Below are 27,124 nucleotides of genomic sequence, written 5' to 3' on the forward strand. Positions count from 1 at the left end.
TGTATCAGAGTGCATGTAGTCTTGCATCTGCGCTCATAATCACAAGCTTAGCTCTCTGGCAATTTGGTTTCGCTGTCCTTATTCAGTTAAAACTGAACTCTGTAGAAAAAACTTGATGTACTTTCTTGTTTTTGGCTTAAACTAAAAAATATTTTACCCTACTTATAAATGCCTCAGCAGCCATGACGCGGTATTTCCTTTGGCCAGCACTTACTGTCAACTGAATTTCAAAGCACAAAGGATGCCAAAAAATTACACCACTTAGAAAACTACTTCTGAATTGCACCTCTAAAGAGGTGCTAAAGAGTAACACTATATTCGTTTAGACTGCTACAGGGAGATCACTGGTGAAAAAGGTCAGATTTATTAATACTTGTTGCTGTGCTAGTTGATTCGTACTTAATATGATGTAATAGGATGCAAAACAAATTCAAGTAAGACCAGGACAGGAGAGAATCCAAACTTCCCTTTCTTGGGTTTTATGCTGAAATCTCAATAGTGGGTACATGAATAGTATCTTGCAGATTTGAAAATATTTTCTTGTACTTGTGTCATTTTGCCATTAAAAAAATTCTCAGAACTTCATAGGATGAGTTGTTTCTTTTAGAGTGTAATCTAGTCCTTCATTGGCAATAATTAACTAGATACTGAATAGACACTGTCGAAATCCATGATGTCATTTTAAACAATGCACAAGAACAAGGAAATAAAGCAAGGACGGGCAAGGGCGCACTGCATCCTTGTTTTTCTTGGCTTTGTGTCCTAAATTTTTTGCATGTTTATAGTGAACCCACTCATACTTGCCCAGCTTGCAGTAGTTCTACAGGATATCATGTCGAGCCAGAATGTGTACGTACTTCAAGGCAGCATTGCTACCCATCTTGTTTTATTGCTATAATAATTATATGGACACTCCAAACAAACTTTCGTCATCATTGTGATGTTCCGTATATTGCGCTCCGTGCGCCATATGCTACGGGTGTGAAGCAAAGATTGTGAGGGTGAGCCGTGGATAAGTGGGTGAGTCCGTCTGTGGCTACACATGGCTGCTTGTGCGGCCGAGTGCATACGCGGCCCTTGCGCCGTATCTTGGATGTAACTTGCGGCGGGTAAAAAGACTTAAGTGTGAGCTGAGATGGCTGGTGGCTTCATGTGCGCTATGTTCCCATGCGCCCAGTGTTGGAGATCGCATAATCTCAAGTTTTTAAAACACAATACAGTGAGAGGCAGCATGAAGCATTTGCTCACCGCTGCCGGTGCTCATGCCAGCATTCGAAACTGATTGTTTGGGGTCATCGACTGAGATCAAGTTTGCCTGTGCATGATGACACCATGTTTGTCAATGTAATTAGTAACTGAATGTTTACTGCAATATACAAGGCCGATAAAACAATGAACCTTGCCTCCTGTACTTGTCTAATACTTTTCTATTGCCATCATTGTTTCGCCTTTCTTGTGAAACCAACATTTTTACATCTCTTTTGGTTTATCGAACCTTCTTTTGTGGTAAGACTGACCTATCTGGTATTCCTGAAATGTTTTTTATACCTCTAGCTTATAGTATTGATTGATATTTCTCTCATCTTCTTTAAAGAGATGCCAAAGAGAAAGAAAAGTTGCAGTGTATCAGCAAATTACACTTCTGCAATACCAAAAAGTCTCTCTTATCATAAAAAGAGGCTTGATAAGCCAAAAAAGATACAGAGATGAAAGATGGGTGCTGATGCTGCCTTGAAGTTCCCACATGAGCTCACTGTGATACTGCAAGTTTTGATGCTGCCTGCTCGGTCCTAGTTCATTTTAAAGTGACACTTTCATCGCGAACCCTCCCAGACTTTCCTGACCATGGATGCTGTTGCTCTCTTTGCCAAATAGCTCACATGTGGGGCAGCACTATGTACTAAGTAGACTTTACTACTCTCACAGGTTTCCTGGCTGGTCGTCTTGTAGTGGTATAACAAATGATACCTAAATATCCTCATTGTAACAGACACAAATTATCAAAAGCACAATTCCTTTAATAAAGCAAAGCTTTATATGCCTACTTTGCTACGGTTTGAGGTTTAGCGTATCTGCTTGGTTGGTCTCTTGCCAAGTAAAGTGCAGTTTACTGCTGCACTATTTCCAGGATCAGCACGCTCTAATTGGTGCGCCGACCCTGGATACAATGTTGTAACAAAGGGGCCCAATCCAGGAGACAGTACAATCCAGTCATGTGGTGGGGGTCTCCGCATCTTACCACTTTTCACTGGCTGGTAGGTGATCGCCAAGGTGCAAAATACTGTGCAGAATATAATCAGCTGCATTTCTTTAACCACTTCATGAAACCTCTTCTCAGTTTCCAACATGCGGGTTGGATCTGCATACTTTTCTTAGTGATACAGATGGACTACACCGTATCCTAAAGGCATGAAAGACTGAACTTGAAGAGCTTGAGGATTATTACAGTACTATAAAAGCGTAAATGCAAGAATATACTTTGAAATCCACAACATTACATGCACAGACATGCCAGCACTGGGGTTTCAATGTGAAATTAAAAAAAAAGGAAGTTCGGGCTTCATTTTGTGTTACAACAATCAATCTCTTACTGCGAGATTAACGAAACTAGAATTTTAAAAGAATACTTCATCAGTCTAAACTGATTTAGTGTTTATTTTTAGTGTCCCTATAAGGGTGCACAAGAGACAAATGTAAAGCTTGTTTCACTACAGGCATGTGTGGCCAATGCTGAGGCATCACATTTTGTATTCAGGAAACCACGTGTGATGATGGCATTAGTACTTTGAGCTTTCAGGGCATTTTACCACAGGCACAACACAGTTGATAGTTGTGAAGTGCTTCACTCGCAATCAAATTGAAATATTGTGAGTCATGGGTGCAGTGCATAAGCACAAGCATTGTAGCTATTCTCCCAAGCATATTACAAACAGCCAGCCGTAATGATGATATCGCATGTATAGTTGCATTCAGTATGAGCTGCAACACAACGGCCATGATCGAAGGAGCCCCAAGACTGCTCAGCGGCACCGCGCACAAAAAATTTGAGAACCAAACATTGTTTCAATTACTGGTGTTAATTTAACTAAATTTTCGTATGTCAACACCATCATGCAGTCTTGTAGCCTCTCCGACTATGGGCACGGTGTTGCAGCTCATGTCCAATGCGACTGTACCAATGAAGACACGGACACAATGTAGGTATTTGAGCAATAGATTCTGAAACTTGTTCAGAAGAAATTAACATGGTACATATACAAGCAAAATACTTATATGCAGTCAATATATTTTACACGTATATTTACGAGGACTGCTTATTTTAAATAAAGGATTTGTCAGAATTAAGTGTCTGTGGTGGTGTTGCTTCTATTTTATTCTTGTCTGTCTCAATATACTGGCCTACTGGGTGCCTACCAACTTGCTCAATGTCTACAAAACTGCATGAAAACTGCCAGTGCAAATGAATGAAATCAAAACTGCAACAATGCAAATTATCCTAAAGCTTAACTCACACTCCATAAGCGTTCTACTATAAAGTACAGTGAACATTTGTTGTAACGAAATCATTTCATTAAAAGATTTCTGAGATCCCTAATCCAGCACAGGCGCTTCAGACCAGATTACCATTTGAAGTGGACTCCACTTAGCATGAAGCAAGAAATTGTACAGAACTGCTCGATGCAGCGTGCCCTTTGGTTTTCTTTGTGTCAACCTGGAGAGGCAAAGGGCACTTCGAATACCGCTCAGCCACATGAAAGCAGCTTCACTCATCTGCAGCTACATCATGCTATCGATCATAACAGACAAGACACAGGTGCTCATGGCTGTTAGCAGAATCTCGTCAGTCGTGTTCCCACTAACAATCTACATTTTTACGAGCCTCCAGAGTGTTTGAATGCACTTCTTGCATTACTGAGGCTATTTTAGTGCCTCTCTGCTTTTAACTAGACACCACTTATAACGAACCTGATTTCCTGCCCCACTAATGTAAATACGAGGTTTTACTGTATATAGTGCGTCTAGACAGTCTGTGAACTTACAACCCTTACACTTGTTCGCTATTGACTACGCGGACAATCAGTCTGGAAGTCCGTGGTCACACAGACCAGTGAAAATAATCTGTGGAGTATTCATTATGAACAGTGGAATACCTTATATAGGCAAAACGACATGTCTACATCGAGACACAGAATTCTACAGGAAGTCTAATGAAAACTTATTGACTCTCTAAATTGGTTTTCACAGGCATCAGTCATTATCAGCACCAAAAGGTTGCTGGGAGCCTTCAACCTTATGAAGTGATGTCCTGGCAACTGCGACAGATCAAAGGGTGTGCTCGATCTAGTGGTCCACAGCAAAGGTGCATGCAACATTGCGTGGGGCCACAATTGTTTGTATTCCTTTACAATTTTCTCATTCCCATAAGCTTCCACAATGCTTCCCAATGATGGAATGAAGCAGCATCTCACCAGGCCCCATCGGAAATTTCGGTTATACACTGGAGGTTGTAAAGTACCACCGAGGAAGTGTGTTACCACAAGGATTTTTCAAATTGGTTTGCTATTAGAGGAGTTGGGACAAATTGAAATGTAGCATCGCCATGCTGCCAGGAGGTGAACTTCACTGCTAATGCCAATACTCTTCCTTTGCCTCAAGTGGTATCCGCAAGCGATGTTCCTTCCCTGCTTTCTTCCATACTGGAGCTGAGGGACCGTGTGATGTTAACGCTGGGATCCGCTCAATTTTTAAAATTCTCTTCGTTATTTTGCTGTGGGGCACACTTCCAGTGGTGTACGTTCTGCATCGGATGATTTACCGAAGTACCATAATCGGCAATGTTGCAGGAAGTGCAATGAGGAGGCGTTTATATCTGTGCCCTTGATACTCCAGCAGGAAGCAGGGGCTCCCTCGAGAGGAAGAGCACACAGGCTTTCAGTAAAAATTTGTTGTTTTCATGCTATGCAGCAGTTCAATACTTTGCTGACGCAATCATGTGTGATTTGCGCATGGCACTTGTCTGTTTACCATGGCCAATATGGTGAGGGGCCCTTCAGAGAATTCACTCAGCCAATCTACTGATGCCTTATTCCAACAAATTTGAAAGATTTTGCGCTTAGCATTGTTTATATTTTTTGCACGAATTTCACAAGCTTACATTTTTTGTTTTGCATCATACGATAAAACACTACGTTGGTGCCAAGGGGTGGTGAAACTAATCCACATCTCTGCAGAAGTTCCGTTTCTGCTGACGACGAGGTGCACATGAACGGTGGTCTCATTTTTTCTGGATGAATCAGGAAAGAAAAGATGCAAGCTGCTTTCACGAACGACATTTATCAAAAAATAATTTAACCTTGTTGTAAAATTAGCATGAGAATGACGCAATGGTATGCACATAATGTCCTTTTAAGAATGGTAGAACAAAAATGCAGGTCACTTTATAGTACATTAAATTGGGAAGGGGGGGGAGGGTTGAAATATTGTCACGTCGTAGTGACAGTGAAGAACCAGCCAGCGCCAAAAATGCGACTCAGATGGCATCTTGTACCCAAGTGACAAATCAATGACAGTGGCAATCGGGTGAAAAATGGTCCCAGTCAAACACCAAAGCAATATGCGTGTAATAATACAGAGTCCAGGCATTTTATGAAACATTTTTATTCAAATGTGCCTTCACATAATAACAAAGATAATTGCACTTCTTCCAGAGAACTATATGATGTACAGAAATGGGCACTGTTGGATAGTATATATATGTACAGCAAAAAGAATTGCTTATGTTATATGTAGTGTATGCTATGTTCTACGAAACACTTATCAAAGTGTAATTTAAAATAAAGAGAATGTAAAGAAGAGAGAGCCTTGCCTTGATTAGCGTGAATAAACTAGAAAGCAGCAGCCACGTGTTGTGAACATGTCAACAAAAGAAAGGCTTTGCCTTTCATAACAGCAAAGTGAAAAATCACCGAGGGTGCTGCACGGCAGCCGGCTGCTAATATACTATATATATATATTTTGTTTTTAAAGAGAGAAAAGAAACATCTATATGACTGATTGGGCCAGTGACTTGATACCGAGTCTTCGCAGCCCACTTAATAAATTGCTAAAAGGTAACAGAAGAAATAACTAAGAAAATACAGTGAAACATGCGAGAGCAAAATGGGGGCCACAAAAAAAGGGTTGCTATATATAGACTGAACAGAACTTGTTCTTCACCCTGGCTGTGGCAAAGTCTCCTGCGTGCTTCACGCAGAGGAATGAAATGCGTTAATGGTGCATGTTTGAAAAACTTAATATGCAAGAGCAGGTTTCGGCAGTTGCATAGCCAGACGGGGGGCAATGAATAAAACCGTGGTAGGTTTCGGCGCTATCACAATAAGCATGGTGCTTTAGCAGGGTAGGGGCTTTCTTACACTAATGAAGTTGTTTCCTTACGTGCTATTGAGGACTCGCCAACAAAGAAGAGGTGGCAATGCCATCATCTGCTGGCTTCAGCGGTGGAAGCTTCCATCAATGTTCTGTCAGCCTGTCGGCTACCTTTCCACAATCAGCTGTTTGTCACTTTTTGCAAGCAAAGCCTTGCTACTAAGAGGCAGGCAGCGGTTGCAGTTTGCGATGGGGATTAAGACTGGGATGGTCCGCATCAGCGACCGCGAAGAGAAGGTGGTGAGATGCTGGCAGAAGAGAGGAAAAGCCGGCCAACGGCCATCCTTGAGCCATCCTGCAGCTGTTTTGCACCGGCTGTTCACTTCCTTTGTCGTATGTCCTGGCCTTCCTTCTGATCCGACAGGTTTTTGCTGCAATTGAGAGGAAGCCACGCGCGAGCACAGCGTAAAATTATGCCTGTGAATTTCATGTGCAGCGACACGTTTTCAACATGCAGAAAGTAACTGTGACAGCCTTGACACATCAGTTTCATTTGTCACTGTATATATGGCACTGCATGCAGGACATCCAAAATATGCATGACAAAAGGTGCAGCATAAAGCTCAAAAGACAATATGATATGCCACATGTAACCTAGTTCCTAGCAGACAATTTATCTCTGCGTTTACGGACTCCCCCACGTTTGTTTAATTTGTGGTCAAACTGCACATAAAACATACCAACCGACTTTTCAACATCACTTATATTTACCTCAATTTATGAAAAATTTTTTTACACTGCACCAAAGCTCAAGCTTGCCATGTTACGTGCTCATTTCTATATGACAACAGTCCTGCAGCATTGCAGATTTTGTAGCCAGAACGCTGCGAGGTCCACACAAGCTGGCAAGTACTCGGCACATTGAGTGTCCTGCAGGTTTGGCCACAACAATTACCTCGTAAATTTGAAAGCAATATACATAATAACCATAAGTTCCACAGAGAATTTTGATCCTCTTTCAATAGACACAACACAACCCACTATATACAGTAGAACCTCGTTGGTACAATCCCGTTATGAACCATTTCCTGGCACCAACGTTTGCGATCAAGAACACAAAAAGTTACCCAGCAGAGTTAAACTTACTTTTTACCAGTTCATACGTTCCCGGAAAACACAATCTTTTGCACCAACCTTCAGTACATCGGCAAACTGCGATCGTACGATACGTTTGCCGGCGACTAGATCCTATGCAAACAAGAAAATGCGCGAGGCGTGTGCAATCGAGAACAGTATAGCCACCCGCCGCTTAAGCTTCCCCACAATGACCGCCCGCCCGTCTCATGTGAAAACGTCGGTGCACGCTCAGTTTCTTGATCAGGTACCACCTAATCTCTTTCCCACATTCACAGCCATCGCCGCCAACCCTATTGCAATAAGCATCTTCATCTATTGTGGGGATGCGCGACTCTCACGCGTCCCCTGATGTTTTCCCCGCATGGCTCCCGTAATCCGGCTTTGCCGCGTAGCTTTACGGCGGCGGAGTTGCAGCGCATCGCGAGAGATGGCGCGAGTGTCGCGATGCTAACGCCACCGAACGGCGGGGTGATTTGGGAGAAAAAGGTCGAAGGCGCTCTCACTTTGGCTTGGGATCGGCGACGAACACGCCCGAACGCTTCGCGCGTGCGCCGGCCCGCTTCGCCCAAGGCTAAGAGCAGGACACCGGTGTGGACGAACACGGATCGTTCGAGCGCGCCACCGTTCGCGTGACTGTACACGTGAACGACTAGGCGATGGCGTCATAGCATGGGGCGAACGTATTCGCTCGCTATCGGGTCGCGGTGAGTCGGACTTCCTTGATTTGTCACGCGCCTGTGTGAATGTTCTATTGGTTGTAATTCGGCTAGTGTGCATTAGTGTATGAAAGGTGCAATAAATGCCCTTTTGATTGTTTGCACTACTGCTTTGTCGTTACTTTGTCCCAAGAGCATGTGTGAGACCCCACACTATCTGTCTTACAGCGCGTGTGATGTAGCGCCGTTGGAAGCATACTGCTTTTAGTTGGCGATAACCCAAATGCGCCACCGTTCCCTGCTGCAGGCGGCACCCCAAGTGAGCGTCACATTTCGCTCCGGCGGAATCACCCGCCAGGTCGATTTTGTTTCAGTTTCTGATGGCGACAGGAAACCGAAACGAAATCACTATGCATTAGGAAAACAACAAGACTCGTCCTTGGGCCGACGAAGCCCCACTAACCCGACACGCGTCGGCGTCTCATGCCGCAACGTTTTGCGCACCACTTCACATTACATAGATGTCAACTAGACTTGCTCCTGTCAAATATTTCAGTTACTTCAAATTGTACGTTTTCCCAGTTAGTACATTTATTCTAGTGTTTTTTTCCAAAACGTATGAACCACATTCTACTGTATACAATTATGTTACAGTTTATCACTACCTTTAAGCAAGATGCAAACAATGCAAGCTGTGACGCAAGACTCAAGAAACACAAAGGGCCAGTCAAAAGAATCCTCAAATGCCACTAAAAACGGTGTTGGCGTTGATCTGTTGAATTTTCTTCCAGCTCATTCTTTCCATCTGCGTCATTGGTAGGCAACTTAGCACACTGCCTGAAAGCCCATGGTTTAGAGCCGGAGGCGCCCAGATTCATTCTGTCAAAACGCAGCACACATTGCATGCTATGAATGCATTTCTTTTTGCTTTCATTGTCACTGCAAGCTTAGCACCAGTACTGGGATGTACTGGCATATCCTTTTTTTTTCTTTGAATCTTTTTAGCATGAGTGTTCAGCCAGTGCAATTATTTAAGTATAAGTGTTTTATTGGTGTAATGACGATCGAAGTACAATAAGAATAGCGCTCGTTGGGACCCAAAAGTATTGTCAAAACAACGAAACATTTTACGGGACATATGCATCGATAAACAGCATGCATATGGTGCAGCAGTATTAATACAAATATATATACAAAACAATACAAAAGCAGGATACAAAAAAAAGTCACATGAACACAAATTTAAGCAGTTTCTTTATTTCGGCTTGAACCGATTCTTCAGCAGTGCACTTTGGTGGGGGCACACTATGTTTTCAACTTTTTCATATTTTCTTGTGCATAAGCATACACCTGCACCAACACATGAGGCTCTCGAGGCCAGATGGACACCAGACATGAAAGTCACCACTGGAAGGACTTGTAATAGTCAAGGCAGTAAAACGTATGACATAAGCAGTGATCAAGCCATGCAGAGGTCAAAGAACATGCAGGAAAGCTTACTTTTCAGGATTCTGGTCAGTGTCAGACTCCTCGAAGTCGGGCTTGACACGCTTCTTTTCATAGATGAAGATAATGGCGCATAGCACAGCCACCTCAACACAGATGCCAAGGAAGGGCCACAGAGCAGCCAACTTGTCTGCATAACAATGGAGAGAGTGACAAGTAATATATCTGTATATAGATACTATATAATATATCTGGTAAGTATATATCTGTACTTGTATTACAGCAGTAATACAAGTACAGCTGATACCAGATATATCGAACTCAAAACGGATCACAAGATAGTTTAAGATATTGATAACTTGAAATATAAAATATGCCTATCTGAAGCTCATCTGAGACCTCCGCACGTCTCAAACAGTTTCCAGAGATAGGGAAAAGCGGGAACTTAACAATTTGCTTCTCCAAGGCCACTTCGAATAAACAAAAGTTAACTCATTTTTGGCTCACGAACGTTGCAAGACGCTCGTGCTGCGGCGTGGTCTTTGATATACTGATCGAAACACTAAACCTAAAAGCCTGCGTCTTACGGATGCGATGCACCTTGCGTGCATCAAAGTGCATGCTGCGCGTTTTTATCCAAGATAAGGTAGAAATGGATGCACTGCAGAAGCAAGCTAGCCTGTCTGGATACATGCCATGCTGCCATCAGCGCACTTGTGCTGCGAATCGTGCATGAACATGCCTGGCCGCGTGTCAATTACAATACCAATAATACGGCGTTTAAACGGCCAATTGTCATACATGGGCAACGAGACAGGCGGATGTTGTGTCTGGTTTCAGCGCAGACCCGCAAATCGCACACTGATGAGCCTCATGTGCCGCTGCCGAAAAGGGGGGTCTTTCCGTGAAGTGCAGATGTGGCATGAGGTGGTTTATCCTTGCCAATTTTTCCTGCATGGCATGTACTGCTCTTCAGATTCAATCTCATCTTTGACAGCATTTGCCCAAATAGTGCCGTTTAAATTTGTCAGCATGAAATACTTTTGATGACGCGAAAAGAGATTGCGTCTTCATTAGAAGAAGCGCACTTGAAGGGGCACTGCGCACTGCAGCATTCAATATATCGAATGTTAGGGTGAACGGGAGTTCGATGTACGCATTGTACATTGCTATACTTTTGAATGGGATCTCCAAGGGAATTTTACAACTGTTCGATATAGATAATAGTTCGATATATCCGAGTTTGATATATCCGGGATCGACGGTAGCAAAAAAATATTGTAAATTGCACACAACTCTAGCTGAGCACTGTGATATATATAACTAGCCCAAAGCAGCATGCCCCTTATAAATTATTTTTTTATTTACTTCAGACTAAGCAGGTAACTCTATTACGAGACCAGAATGAAATGCAAGTGCTCTTTATCTAAATTTACTTACATTGATGCTGTGACATCAATGTGCAACCAATTGCTAAACATGTGCTTAGAAGTAGATTAGAAACAGAAGTAGATCCACATTTTTTCCCAAGGGAGAGGATCAACTTCTGAGGGTTGACGATAATTCTCATGAGGACATCCTTTAAAAGGCAGCATTCGCACCGGTGAGTCACGAAGGCTGTGCGACCAATTGGTTGCAAATCGACCAATTTCATGATGTCGCCCATTCGCTGATTATTAAGCTGCACAACTGGAGTCGCAACGCTGCACTTAAATTCAACTCCTCATCATTAAATGTTTAGTTGATGTGGCAACTACATGGGTTGGCTACATCTCGTTTCATGTCAAAGCAATATCCCTTTTTTACCATTCCCCGAAGCATAGCAATGATCCCTTATTCATTCTACAGTCCAGATGCGGCACTTTCTTACTTCTTTATGTATCTGATGGTAAAAAAAAAACATTGCTTTGACACGTAACAAGGTGTAGTTAAAGACATTGGAGGCAATTTTTAAGTAGGTGTCAAAAGGTGGCTTCAATAATGTTATCTAGACATGGTAGAAAAGGTGGGATATGTGCATTTCATTTTACTGGGCACCATGTAGGAAGGAATAGAAGTGCCAATGAATAATTTTCAGAAATAAAGATTTCAGATCATCATTCTCAGTCTTTATTGAACAACCCCTGTAATAAAGGTTATATTGTGATACTTATATTGTTTAGTTTTAGCTCAATTCATCCGAGCGGGGTAGAGAACTAGTCAATTCTGGAAATTACTGTTACGCATGTGGGAATTTGATAGAAGAACTGAAGATTGGGCAGTCAGTGCAACTGTACGAGAAAAACAAGAAACCCCATGCTCACCCTTGACGCGAACCAAAACTGTCATGGTCTCATTGCTGATACCGTTGCTGGCAACGCAGGTGTACTGGGCCCTGTCATCGAAGTTGAGGTCCTGAATTACAAGCTTGGCATCGGACACATTGTTGATCGGCTCCAGAGTGACACGTGGGTCTGAGATGTTCAGAGGTTCGTCATCTGTAGCAAAGATGAAAATGTCCACATGCAGTTCAGTGAGTAAAGCGGGTGTAAAAGAAAAACAGATCTGTGCATTAGTTAATCTCTGTTATTACAAGGTCATATGTAGTGCATTACTGTTCTCACTTCGACCTCCACACGGTCACGTCCAATCTTGTGCAATCACAAGTGGCACATGATAAAAGCAATATGCTCCAGATAACACAAAACCACAGTCGCCACTCTGCCTTCCTGTGTATGGTGTTCTTGTAGACTCAACATCCGTGAGTGGAGAATCCTGAATATTGTGTAATGAACCCTTTCAAAGCCTATTTACAGTAAAAAATCTACGTAGTGCTATACTGCACTGTACCATACTGGCGTGCTCCCACCTTTTTGTTCCCCACATGATTACAAAGGATTGGTTAAAACAGCTGCATTTGCTGCCTATAAATGACTCTGTAAGCACAAACAGAGTGCACACATCTTTTTTTTTTTTTAGACGACTGCTGAAATAACATTTTTGACTTGTCATATTTTTAGGTTAAATAAAGGTACAAACCCTCTAAACCTTACGAAAAATATGCAAGCACCCTAAATAATGGACTACGATACTTGTCTCTACAAACCAATTCAGCTTTTAGTACACAGAAGGTGAATATGCTATGACAGTACAACACAATGGCTTGTTCCATTCCTGTGATCACTGCAGCTGCCACATGCAAGCACAACGTAAAAAAACACATGCAGCACTTTATTTTTCATGAGCAACACCATCATACCTGGCCTTATTACTACATGACATGAGCAAATTCTGCTCTGTGTCACGACATACAGCAATGTCATTATGGCCGGTTTGGCATAGTGAGACAACCTTATATCAAATTAAAATATCTTGCAAGTGTTTCTCCTTGAATGCTGTTTTTTTATCTGGAATGATCAAAAACGATCTCAGGGCTTATATCTGGACCCTGTAGAGTTCAGCATAGGAGCGTAAAAATCCTTTACTAACCCTTGAACCAGGTGACAACAGGTGTCGGTACACCAGACGCCTTGCAAGACAGGGTGAGTGGGTCTCCTTCCACTTGGTTCTTGGAGCTTTCAGCATACTCAATGGACACGTTGGCTGCAACAAGGAGGCAATAATCTCAAAAATGTCTCCCTACTGCACACTGTGTTGAAGATTCATTTGTTTGTAAACTGTGGGTTTCAGCCTTGCAGATTGCTTATAGGCTCCTTCATGGCTGAAACACAAATGAAAAAGAATTATGGAACAATCCACAGAACAAGTGCTGACCTTCTTTTATCCTGTTTAGTTAGCGCATATGGCATAAACTTTTACCAGATATCCTGGACTGTCTACTGCTGGTTAGGGGCACCCAGTCGCATTAATGGGCCCCTATAAAGAAATCTGCAAGGCTTTTTGAAAACATGCTTGATCACCGATGTACTATACTGAAGAGCAATATAGCTACTCAGAAGAACATCAGCACAGCTAGTGACGTACTGCAATGCAGAGAGGCAGTGTTTTGGAGCACACACCGCAGGTAGCAAACTGAGAAAAACACAAATACTGCAACTCAAAAATCTTGGCCCTGATGCATGCCTTCACTTTGTATGACATACAGACAAGGCATCATCACAAACTATCTTATCCAAAACACTGAGTAAAAGACTATACAAAGCCACAGTTTGGAAATGACTGTCATATGAATCAAAACAAATACTGCCACAATGATATTAGGCTTGTGTCATATAACAAAACTACAAAAGCGCACACATAAGCAGTAATGCACATATTACACAAAATAGAGTGAAGTAAATAAACTGATGATCATTTTACATAACCGAAGAACAAGGTTTCTTGTCAATCATGGCTCGGTGCAACTACACAAGTGTATACTACAGTGTTAGCCTGCTTTTAGCATGCAAAGATGCTCACTAGGATATGCTGTGGAAGTTTTGTAGGAGTTCTAACTATAACAAGCTGTGGTCGGTGCTTTAGGCTGTGTACAGCTACAAATTTAACCTTATACCCCTGTCAAGCGGGCAAGTTAAGTGCACTTACGGGGAGTGCACTTCGGGACCTTGAGTGACACTTTAGGCTACGCGGTTCTAAACGGGAAAACGGAGTGCACTCACAGGAAAAAAATGGCGACAGACTACGAGCGCGTTTTGTGAAAACGTAGATTAAAAAGAAAAGTATTTCTAAAAAGTGATTGTCTTACGTTGTATTATTAATTAAAACAAACTTAATCTATGTTTTTTCAACAAAAAACGAAAATATTTTTTTATTTAAGAGTGTGGCAAGTCAATGCCGGCCAAGAAAAATGCCTAGCCAATCCAGAACGACATAGCGGCGTGCGACGAGGCGGCATTTGATCCTGCTTGAACAGATTATGAACGCGTTTTAGGCTATTATTTGTGTGGAGGAGCTGTTCAACCACTAAAATGAACTTCTGTGTCCTTTTTTTATGCATTACATATTATACCATTGAAACCGCTGGCGACGAGGCTACGCACTCGGCCAGCAAAGTGCGTTCCGTGAACGCACTTCGACCGGAGTACACTCTGCAGCGAGTGACACTCCACTTGCAACGTTTAGATTGGGCAAAGTGCACTTAAACCGAGTGACACTCTCCGTAAGTGCACTTAACTTGCCCGCTTGACAGGGGTATTATATAGTAGTATTTGCATGTGACCTCCAAGAGAAGAAAACAAGTGCTAATAAGAACTGCTTCCTGCACTTGCTGAACTGTCTGCTTTATGGGACTGATACCAGTATGGGCAGTGTCAATGCAGGCTACTCTCTACCAAAATACTTCTGTGTCACCAGTACACATGGCAAAGTATATTGACCAATGGCGTGTGTGTGTGCGCACGTGAGAGAAAGAGAGAGAGAGAGCAATTATGTAAACCTCCCCTAATCTCCTGTAAATGGTGCGGTGCTTACTCTGAACAACAATTGTGGCATTCTCCTCAGTGCCAACAACAACGCATGTGTAGTTTCCAGTGTCTAAATACCCTGGATCATTGACCTCCAGGGTGTTGGAATCGCTGTTGATGCTGTACTTCTTATCTTCACTTGAAAGCCTGGAACCATCCTTGTACCTGTGACAATACATAATGCCTGCTGTTAAATTATGAAACATCCAAAAAGGTAAAGAAACTATCAGGCATTTCAATGTCTCAGCTAGTAGGACTATAAGGGAGACAAAGCTAGAAGGAGCCACACTCGTGGGATGCACATCTTATGATGTTGCATTATGGTACAACACATTTTAGATATCCTTCGTATGGTAAAGGTAATTTGAACAAACTAAGCCTGCTAAAGACATGTACTGATGAGGGAGATAACTTGGGAGGCTAGGTATGTGGTCAGTCAGCTCAGTTTGGTAATCACCATGGAAAGCAGTGAATGGTAATTTAAGTTGTGTAACAGCCTCGCTTCTGTCCACAGGAATTAGTACATCATTAGACGGCTTAGATATAGTGGAGATGTATCAACGTAGACATATGCCAGAATACCGAAAGATGTAGATGTGACAAGCACCACCGATGACAACTGCGACACTTGTGTTTATCCAAAACTGTGCATAGCTTCTATCACATCTACAGATCGTACACCATTTATCTGTTGGCTTAAATGTGCCAGAAAGTGGCATAATCGCTACAAATTTATTTCTGTACATTTTGTTTGTTGAAGATAATAGTCATGCAACACAAGATCACTTCTGGTACATTAGGTTAATCACAGAACAGTCTCGAGATGTTGCCACGAGTGCTGCTGCTGCTGTTGGATACTTTCTCCAGTATTCCTCATTTGCACTGCAGTCAAACCTCATAATAACAAAGTCACATCGGACACGATTATACTTCTATTATGGTGTATCAAGTTTGAAGTGTACAAATTTTGAAGTCTGCAAAAAGAAAAAAAGAAAAAACCACCAATCCCGATCGGGTCCATGCAAGAGCGACTTGGTGGATCCATGTCAGTCAAGCCAAGCTGTTGGCCAAAATGCGGATGCATATCCTGCATGTGCTGTTCGAAGTTCCTCCTACTGAGTGCGACATTTTTGCTACCATAATATATGTTTTGAGGTGCAAGCGAAGAAATATTTGCTTCGCTGTAATCAAAGTTGTCTCGGATCTTGCATTTTTGGTTTCATTACAACAGTAGAATAAGCATTGAAATGAAGCAAGGCCAATCAAATTTAAGATTTACTTTGTCATATCTAATAATTTGTTACAACATCCTTGTTATATTAAGGTTCGACCGCATATGCTGCTAGTATGCCTATTTCGCAAAATTTCTCTGCTGGCCTTGGCCTACATAAGGGGCAAAGTACCTTCCTACAAGATTAAAGGCTTGTCAGAAGAGTCTGATATGCACAGCAACTCAATACACAGACCTGAACTTAGTAAAATCTTACCAAAGGATTTCCTTGCTGGGGTCATCGGTGTAGTTGCACTGTAAAGCTAGGGTATGAGATTTTGTGTCGAGAATTATGCCTTTCCCTGGAATTTCCTCATTGGTTTGGATAGCGTTCACTGTGGGAAAGAGTAGAGAAGACAAAGTTAGAAAAATGGTCTTTTCTGAAGAAAGGCAACATAATGTGGGCTCCTGGTGGCACTGACAGTGCCTACTAGCGACACAAGTGTAACTGCCCACACGCCTGCAAGATACTACAGAGTTATTGTGTTGATTTGTCTCAGCCATTAGGACTATTTTTAATAAAGTTGCCGATTTTAGTGCCACCATGAAAATTTTGCCTTTATTTTGAAAGAGAAAGTTCAGCTCATTTTTTTTTTCACAATATGCAGTAACAAGAAAAAAAAATTTACTAGGACAGAAAGACCCTTCAAACAAAATGAGGAGGAGGCTGCTTCTGATATTTGATTCATAGTAAAATTTTATAGAGACAAGAAAAAGTAAGAGAAACAAAAATGAACCTTGGTGTCCCTCCCAAATTATCAAACAAGTGTTGAAAGTGGCTGCACCTGGCATGCTGCCGATATCCAAAGTGCTGAAATGTTTATTCTCATAGATAATGCAGTGCTGCTGAAGGGGTAACAACAACAACGACAACCAAAACATGACCCACACGACAAAAACAGAAAATAAAATTTAAAAAAATATATATATATATAGACAAAGCAAAAAACCAGCAAAATGAAGTGCAGCCTGGTGAGCACGAAGCATGCCGACAACCAAGGCTTGGCCAACCCAACAAACAGGGAAGTATATAAACAACTACGGGCAGGCTCGCAGTGCGGTATGCCGAGTGCAGGCTGGAAGGGGCGGGCCCTATATGCCACTTTTTCGCCCGAGGTGCACGCTGAAAAAAGGCAATGGGACGCAGGTTAACAAAACCCGACCCACTGAGCCAGCAAAAAAGTGAGGGGTGGGGGCCATGAGATAACGAAACAAGGCCCCAGCGTCCCCAGCTACACCCCCCCCCCCCCTCCCCGACTCCCGCTCCATCCAGTCGTTGTGGTGCGCCAGTAAAGGTCAGCCCAGCGCAACCCCTCTCATGCACATTTCCTCGACAGGGGAAGGCGGCCAGGTAGGTGGCCCCAGGCAAGCAACACAGGAGGCAGCAAATGACGGAAAACAAAAGAAAAGAAAGAAGCCTGCAGCTTGCTCTGAGCCATGCAACACCACCAGAGGCACAAAACCCCTGGCAGAACTGCAGGAGAGGTGGGAGCTGTGCGGGAGAGGGGCAGAGTCACAGTCGTTCAAGCAGGACTAGGAGTCACCCAGTTGGACTGTCCCTCTGCAGGCAGCTTGTCGTGCACTTTTGTCTGCCAGCTTACAAACTTCCTTGGCAGCGAGAACATTCCTGATGCAGCCACACCATGCCCCTAAACTGTTTCAATTTTTTCTTTTCTTTTTTTTAAAGAACTTTTTATTGTTTCACCATTGCAGTGAGATCTGCGCAGACGTCATCACCCATAAAGAGAAAATTACAGGTTGTGAACAGAAATGAAATTAAAAGGTGGGAGAGAGACAGAGAGAGAGAGAGAAAGGATTTGGGAGGCACTGGACACAGTAACGTGCGTGAGGTGAATGGAGAAGGCACTCATGCCCATATTGTCCAAGATGGGAAGGAGGGGAAATGTTGAGGTGAGCACACTGTCACACAGGGACACCAGCAGGTAGTAGGATGGACAGCATGCTGAGGAAATGGACTGAGGGGGCGCACTTTCCCACATTACCCATCAGGACTCTGTCACAGGGCTGTCACAGCTCTTCCTCCTACAATGCCTCTCAATATTCAAACTAAAGAAAAAGTAGCTGATCTTAAAAGCAATAGGCAAATATGGTTAAGATTAGCAAAAACCAGCACACATGATGGCCCTCCTATGCTTCAGCTGCTGTACAAATAGTAACTAACTCTGCTGTCAGAGTCTTGCTGCAATAAAGAAACCAAGAGCAGCTAGAAGCGAAAGAAAAAAAAATTCAAGGTGCAGTGCCTCAATGACCTTGTAGTCAGAGCTCATGCACTGCAAGACTTGAAAATTTTAGTGAATGCTCTCACCACTGAATGTCAGTAGAAGATAAACAAACAGTGACTGACCTAATTATTTGTAGTATAGACTACATGTAAACAAATTTCATTCAATGCACTGGGTTATCACAATGTCTACCAATGAGGTAAGTTCATGTGACTAGATATCCTCAAAGTGAGCTCGCTCTGAAACAAAAGCAACGGCTCCCTATATTTAATGGCCAAGTGGCTTCCCGGCAAATGCCTTGCTAAGCACTGTGACAGCCCCTGTGACAGTCCATGGGGGGCCTTACCAGCGACCACAACGATTCGGTGGGCATGGGGGCTGAAGCTGCTGCACTTGTAGTGTCCCGCGTGGGAGAGGTGGGCCCTTTCAACTGAGAGACGCATGAAGATGTGGCCAACAGAGCCATTGTTGGAGGAGTAGTCCTGTTGCAGGTGGTAGCCCTGGCTCTGAGCTACAGGTACGCCGTCCTTGAGCCACAGTGGCACATGAGTCATCGGCACCTTGCAAGTGATGGCAAACTTGCCTCGCTCCCGAACTACTGTTGTGGCCATGGGAGTCTCAGCGGCACCATTGGATTGTGACGTTTCGCTAGCTCCTGAGGAGAGGAGGGAAGCGAGAGTGTGCTACCCTTTGCGGGTATCCTTGATACATATTCTACATATTTTTGCAGAAATGGACCCTACTGTATAAATCTGCGTATACTACTGTATAAATCTAAAGTGAAATGCATTCAGTTTGTATGCATGAAATGGTACTTCTGGCTTAAATCAGCAGAACACTGCTACATTGGTATACTACGGTAGGCTTTAACATTCCAGTATTCATGCATGCTTCAAAGTAATGCCACAGAAGAGGATTCTGAACAAATCTAGATCAGTTGACGGTTTTCAAGTGATACTGCCATTCACTTAAGGAACACACCAAGTGTCCAATCAGCTGCTTGCAGCACAATGCTTAAAGATCAAGAGTCAAATGTTTTGGGACAAATGCTACTAAGGGAAGCCTTTTCATTGTGTTCAATGACCAAGAGGCATGCACTACATTTCACAGATTATATTAGTTTACAAAGTGGTTGTATACTATATTGTGAAGAACTGCCAGAAAAGAAGATTGAAATGACTGTCTGGCTTCTACATCAGCTCCTGGTAGCATGTGTCAGAGTGTAAGGGGCTGGCGTTATCTAGACCTAGCCAGTTCAAGCACCTTGAGAGGCTTATCAGTCATCTGGGCAACAAACATTCCACGCCTTTAGATAATTCATAACCGGAGACTCCATGGGCTGGAGCATATATGCATATATCATGCAAGGTGCATAAGTTAATGATATTACAGAGGCTACCGTTATGTTTGACACACGACTACTTCAGCATGTAGAGCAGTATTTAATGAAAATGTGCTAATGTATAAGATGTGTGCGCAATAGAGTGTTTTAGTTGAGCATCTTTATGGTTCGCTCCGCTCCGAGTTGTCCCGCTAAGCCACAAGCAGAGTGGCGGACGATTTTCACGTTTTAGTTGTGCGTGTACGCGAGCGGACCTTTCGTCGTTGCAGCACCCTCTGGCCAAATTCAGCGTAGTGAAACAAAATTAAAAAAACGTTTTGTTACTTTAACAAAGTAAGACCAATATATATATAACTTATTTGTTCATGAAGTATCTAGACGGGTACTTGTAATGCGTTACCGGTCCATTTTATAGAGTGGAAAATGAAGCGGCGACTTGGGGAACGCCACGTGATAGCCAGCGAGGTTGCTTTTCGAATCTAATCCAATCCTTTCTGACGCCAATGCGCTGGCGACGTTTTTTGTTAGCTGTGCTGTTCACTTTATTTCCTTAAAGAACCAGTGGGAGGTGTATTGCACAAGTTATTTGCGCTCGCACGACTAGTGCCTCGATGCAAGGTGCTTCGATGCATGCGCGAGAGAGGGACACGTGCATCGACCACCCTCTCTAGTGAAAGATGGGAGCAACGCTCCACGCTCTGCTCAGGTAGCTTGTAAGCGGACAGTGTTTCTTACTCCGCTAGCTCGCTTGCACTTAGCGGAGGACGCATGCGTATTCGTGCTTCCGCTACGCTCAGCAACTAAGCGGAGCGTAAAAACGCTAAACTAAAACTGTCTAATAACAAAATCCACACCTGTGATCCAGAATATGCAACTGTACAACAGATTTCGGAAATTGGCTCCTGCATTTGCTTCTGGCACCTGCTGTAGGCAAAAGCATGGCCTTCGAGATTGCCTTTTGCTACTAAATTTTAAAATTCAATTCTGGGGTTTTACGTGCCAAAACCACGACTTGATTATGAAACACACCTGTAGTGAGGGACTCCGGATGAATTTTGACCAGATGAGGTTCTTTAACGTGCACACAATGCACGGTACAAGTACGTTTTTGCATTTAACCCCCATTGAAATGCGGCCACTGCGGCTGGGATTCGATCCCACACCCTCGGGCTTAGTAATGCAATGCCATGGCCACTACGCCACTACAGCAGGTGCTTTTGTTACTCTGAGGGAGTCGTAGCACAGAACTGGATTTGGACACCACCTATAGTCACTAACATATTTGATCTTTCGTATTCAAATGCTGAATCAAAAGGAAAAAAAAGTTATTCCTACTTTTATCAAAGGCAACCAGCTATAAAGCACTGCAATCCGTGGTCACAAAAAGTTACAATTATTATTAATAAACAAAACACACAGTGCACATGGAACGAAATGCGAACCATCTTAAAATCAAATACTGCAAGGTTAACAATGGAAGAGGTGAAAGCCCCATCAGTCATGTACCCTCAGAGAATTCATGATTAAGCCAATCTGCGCACAACTACCACCGCGCTCTAGCGTGTGCCTCCGCTACTGCAGCTAGAGCGTTTTTTACGACATTACTTTCGAGGGCTTTCGCGTTGCACACGTCCTTATACAAGCTGCACAGCCACAGCTGTTTTTCTTTTATTTCCGGAGTGGCTGCAATTTCAACAGCGACACCAGTTCGGATCCAATTCATAACTGTCCGCGTACCAGGTGACGAAGCACAAGCTTCGATCGTTGAACTGGGTCTGTGCGACTTCGAAGTTATCATTCAACTGGCGTATGAGGTGTTGCCGTTCCTGTTGGTGTCAGGGCCGCTACTTCTTTGCTTTTTCCATCTTTACGACAATGCATTTACCCCATCTAGCGAGGCCACTGACGATAAGGACAAGTGTACACGTTATCTGCACAAGGTGCTCTCGCTAAGAGCGCTGGCGAGTTCTCTCCATTTTTACGTGCTGCAGTCAGCCATTTTCGCCGCCTTTTCGTCAGCTAACTAGGTTAGAAGCACGAGTTTTTAAAACTTACAGAACGGTGCGTGAATACTGCAGGAAACAACTAATGTGAACGCCAAATTTAGGTTGGCGTCGCCTGGTCAGCTGGCTTTGCCACAGGCGTTCAACGCCATGCGTGATTGAAAACTTCAGGCACTAATATGTACGACAGAGGAAAAATTAAATAATGAAAGCGCGTAATCGCAGATCAGTTTATGTCGCCGGCGTTATTACTTTCTCCCCTCTCTAGCGGACCGTTTAGATCGCAGTCATGCCTCGTTCGTCCTTCAGACCTTGGCGCATTCATACCGAGGCCTTTTTGCGTGTCGCCAAAACCCAAGGCTCACTTCATAAGCCAATCGACTAAACAGCGCGCGTGATTTTCCTGGCGAAAGCTTCTGTTCCAGGGCTCAAATAGCGATCGGCGTGCGCAATAATTCGTTTTAGCATATAAAAGCAACCCATGGAAGAAACGAATAGTAACGCCAAGGGAAGCTTTTATGTCTTCAGTCATTAATATATTTTTATTTTTTTAGGCACAGCGATATTGCGCTGTTTGGCGATTATCACGACACAAACAAGAAAATATTAAAAAGAAAAAAAAAAGAATCGCAATTTCAGACTCATTGCGCTAGCCGCCAAGTGACTGTGCGCTGCAAGTGAGCAAGAGCGTCACCGAGACTACCGTCATACCTGTGCGAGTGACGAAAAGGACGAAAGCAACCGCTATCATGTGGGGTCCCATATCGGCTTCGGTGGACGAGCCTGGTGGCTGGCGGCGGGGCGCTTGTTAGTTGCTACGGCGTCACGACGACCGCCAAACCGGACCCAAACGGCTGTGTTTTAGTCACTCCCAAGGCGGTCCGCACAGACCGGACTCAGTCAGCTGTTTCCGTCCGACTATTGCCGCAGAGAAACCCGTTGCCGCACTGCCCGTACAGCTGCCTCCCTCCTCGTACTGGTGGCGCCGCGTTGCGAGCCTAGAAAGCACTTGCCTTTCCATTCTTCACGCTTGTACGGAACGAGGAGAGGCCAAGTGCATTGGCTTATAAGTAGTTCTAAAATTTGCCGCTGCACATAAGTCTAGGAAGTTCAGCGGGAAATGTGGCGCTGCTTGTCAACCACATACGTTCATTGCGTCATTTTTTTGTGGTAAGTAGCGCTATCGTTACGCAGCGAACAGTGGTCCTGTCGGAAACTTTAGATACTAACGAAGCTGAGATAAAAGTCGCGCGCTTGAACCAAATTCATGAATTTTGCGTACGTCATGTTGGAGCGGGTAGTTCGTTGATAGGCTACGGGCGTTTATCCGCGAGGCCGGCGGACCCCTTGGGCCAAGGCGGCGGCGGGGCTTGCGCGGCGACGCAAACGTACTGGCTGCCAGCCAGCTGCGAGCGGAGCGCGGCGGACGGCATCAACTAGCGTCAACGGCTGCGGTTTGTCCCTGAGTCACGGCGATTGGCACGTGCGCTTGGGAAGCACCCTGCAACAGAGAGTCTGCGCTTTTTGCAGTCGGACGCTTTGAAGCGATTAGGGAGTTTTAGAAATAGCGTACACCGAGCGGCTTTGCTTACAAAAGAACTACTTTCTAGTTCTTTTGTACTCTCTTCGCGTGCTTTTGTAAGCCCGGCAGTTTGCGTCTCCTAACTTTAAAGACAAACTCGCATAGCTGAACCTGAATTTTTATGAATACTCTGCTCGTCATGCGTGTAATGTAATGAGGTAGATTGAGATTTAATGGATAGTCTGCGCAGAAAACCTTTTTTGTACCGCTAAATTTGTACTCGGTTGTCTCTGTATACAGGGTGTCCCAACTATCATGCACCAAGATTTAAAAATATACAAATAGGGGAACAAACGTACTTGGTTGTAGACATATGCACCTCACTGAAGAATCCGGTGTAAAATCTCAAAAGAATATACGTGAGCAAATTGATTTCTCGATGAACAATTATTTTTTTGTTGGGTGAGTCTGCGCACGCAGAATCGAAGAGCTGACTTCATCTATGCTCAAGCGTTTATCGGAGCGAAAGAAACAGATCGAGAAAAAGCTTTAAACTTGCATTATCAGAAGGCAGACAACAAAGAACATATGCAAAGTAACAGGAGGAATTGAATAACAAACCTAATACTTTCTTTTTTACCATGTCAACCACATATCTGGAGGCGAAATGTGCGTATGGAAGTAATTATTTCCAATACTCGATCCTCCGGGGCAACCTGTCATTACATCCAAACCACTAAATATAGTTCCTAAGCCATGTAGTGGTGTCCACTTACAAAACGGACCGCGTCAGGTCGTAAAAAATGTTCGCTAAAAAAGAAGTTCGCTGTAATTGTACATACACTTAGAGCAGCGTTTATTGCGGGAGCCAACAAAACTCAGGGCCAGCGTTTTTTTTTTTTTTTTTAATATCATAAACGACGTAGTAGTGCAGTCTGTTAGCATTTGCCCAATCACACTCCCACGGGTTGCCGGTAGTTATTCATAAGCTCACTGTATAGTAGAGCACTGCACGGGCTCGGGCTTACCCGAAAGCCCGGGCCCGGCCCGGCCCGTGGGTCGGGTAGAGCAGTTTTTTCACGGGCTCGGGCCGGGCTCGGGCACGGCGTGTGCTTTTTGACCCGGGCCCGGGCCGGGCTCGGGCTTTCTGGTGGTGTGCATGTAACGTGCAGCGAGTTATTCTCAGGCGTCTCAACTCTGCAAAACATGTATTTTTCGGTGTCGGGCCGGGTTCGGGCCGGGCTCGGGCCTATAAGGTAAAGGGGTGGCGGGCCGGGCCGGGCGGGTAACGTAGATTATTTCCGGGCCCGGGCCGGGCCCGGGCCTCGCCATAAACGTTTTGATCGGGCTCGGGTGGGTAGCCCAACGTAAAAACGGGCCCGGGCCGGGCCCGGGCTGGAAAAATCGGCCCGTGCAGTGCTCTACTGTATAGTACGTATCGCTATAGTGTACTAGAATACTATAGTATCGCCTCGCCGGTACTGCGCGCTAGTCGGTTTGCCAAAAACAGCATAAAGCTTGCAGTTAGACAGGCGGAGTGCGAGCATTGGTTAGAGAAGATGGAAAGTAAGACAACAATAGAAACCTATAAAATGGGTGAGAAAGTGATCAATAAGGAAGTGCTCTACAATAATTAAAGGATCAGTGCACTTCTTTTGGAGCTGTCTGTAGGAACGCGAAGTCGTAAATGGAGGTTTACCAAAGAAGATGATCATAGCGTAGCATATGTAAAAATACTGCGGTGACCATATTACACATATATCTTGTAACAATTAATGTCAAAATAAACATCCTAAAGAAGGCACGAAAATGCGCTTAGCAGTCTCCACGAAGCCTTAGTGTTTAATTATAGTAATTAGAGGGTAAACAGAAGCAAGATAATATCGGTAGTAAAAACCAGAGTGATGCCGAATAAAAATTGGTATATATAGTCTGAGAAGGGTGTAATCATGCGCTGATTATAGGCAGCAAGAAGCTGCAATTTAAACATATTTAATTGCATTGAAGTTGCGTATGAACTTCAGTAGTTCATACGCAACTTTCGTCAAAGTTGTTGATAAATTGGACTTCGCCCTGCCATCTGCTAGCCAAGGTATTATTTCTTTGAAGCTGTTGTCTACATACGAGATGTCTATAAGGCACTAAATGATCCCCCGGAGTGGATAACTGTTCTTGATCAATTGGCTAAGATTAAGCCTTTTTAGAATATACGAACTAGCCAAATGGCTAGGGATTTTGCTGTACATTTTATTTGCCATTGTTATGTTTGTGAATATGTTGTTCACAAGGTAATAATAATAAAAAAAAGCCTGGTTAGCTCAGATGGTAGAGCGGCTGCACCGGAAAGGCGGTGGTCCAGGGTTCGAGTGCCGGACCCGGACGAATTTTTTTTTTTTCAATTGCGAGGCTTTGCTTTCGAGGAACCCGTATGGGCTTTCCTTTGTAGCAATTGCTACATTTGGGTGGATGTCTCATTTTCCATTTAATTACCTCTCTCCACCTAGCAGGTGCCATAACTTCAGTAGTATATGCTCCAGTGTATAATGGAACCAGGAGCGGACCCAGGTTTTTTTTTTTTTTTCAAGGGTCTGGCTTTGAGAGGGTGATTGATGATGAAGTTGATGAGTTTTTTACATGCTGGCGGGTTCTCTTCAATAATCATTGAACCTTCTCATCTTTCCAGAGCAAATAGCAGCAACAGCTGGGAAGAGGGACTGCATCAGTTTATCACGGGCCGTATACGCTGGCGCCTAGCACACACATTTTAGGGGGGCGGGGGGGGGGGGGGGGTCAGGACATCCGGACATCCTTCCTGGATCTACGTATGTGCCACCGCCCAGTTTCAAAAGATAATTCGCCCATCATCATCATCATCATCATCATCATCATCATCATCATCATCATCATCATCATCATCATCATCCACGATTAACTTGTTGCTTGTTTCACGCCGTTCGAGTACATTTGCATGCACGTAGTGCCGGAACATTCCCCAACATCGTGTTTTGCCCATCTCGATCAAATGTGCTCCCACCGCCAATTTTCCAGTGCGCAAACTTTCGGAGATTTTTCAACGCCGCCCAGTTTAGGCGTCAAGCTTGTGGCGCCGCTACCCTGCGGCGCTATCCGAGGCGCGGGTCTTAGGCGGGCGGTATACTCGGCAGTCTCATATTGCAAAGTTTCTTGGAATAATGAAAAGCTGCTCGTGGTAAACGAGAGTTCCCTCTGTGTTGGGCTGCAGTTATAAGTGGGCTCGCCTCTATATCTGGGTGCTGAAGACAAAGTGTCTATATATTTTGAACAATGTGAAGCTGCTTTCGCGGACCTCAGTATGGGTCCTCCGTTTGATCCGTCTTGATTAAAAGCCACTGCGCTCTACGACGGAACGATGCAAGATATAAAGATAGCATATACCGTCAAGTTAACTTATAACGCTTGCGCGAACCCCGTCCATGGTATATAACCCAAACAACTTTTCGTCCTTCGACAAATGGAGAGTGTAAATTTTATTTACATAGAGCACGGTAGAGAGGTCGACCCGAATGCGTGCACTCTAACTTGCTTCTCTATACAGGGTGATCATTTTAAGTTCTATGGAATTTTTGAAGATAGCCTGTTGCAGATAACGCAATTCTAGCCCTTGAGCTGGATTATCCAGAGAGGCGGACATTGCACGAAACTGCACTTGCACGAGAAATCGAAACTCGTATTCAACTAAGTAACAGAAATTCACTAAT

At 43.9% G+C, this 27,124-nt stretch overlaps 1 protein-coding gene across 1 annotated transcript in view; it reads right to left on the reverse strand.

Moving 5' to 3' along the window:
• Positions 1-5,642: 5,642 nt before the first annotated feature.
• LOC119442218 (neuroplastin) overlaps positions 5,643-27,124 on the reverse strand; it is a 69,874-nt gene continuing 48,392 nt past the window's right edge. The window contains exons 4-9 of the mRNA XM_037707005.2: positions 16,495-16,612; positions 15,015-15,172; positions 13,074-13,187; positions 11,909-12,082; positions 9,660-9,795; positions 5,643-6,797 (exon numbers count right to left, since the gene is read on the reverse strand). Coding sequence (XP_037562933.1) covers positions 6,746-6,797; positions 9,660-9,795; positions 11,909-12,082; positions 13,074-13,187; positions 15,015-15,172; positions 16,495-16,612 — 752 coding nt within the window. The 3' untranslated portion in view covers positions 5,643-6,745. The remainder of the gene's footprint in view (positions 6,798-9,659; positions 9,796-11,908; positions 12,083-13,073; positions 13,188-15,014; positions 15,173-16,494; positions 16,613-27,124) is intronic.

Source organism: Dermacentor silvarum, chromosome 2 (assembly GCF_013339745.2).
Source record: "Dermacentor silvarum isolate Dsil-2018 chromosome 2, BIME_Dsil_1.4, whole genome shotgun sequence".
In the NCBI taxonomy this organism is placed as follows: Eukaryota; Metazoa; Arthropoda; class Arachnida; order Ixodida; family Ixodidae; genus Dermacentor; species Dermacentor silvarum.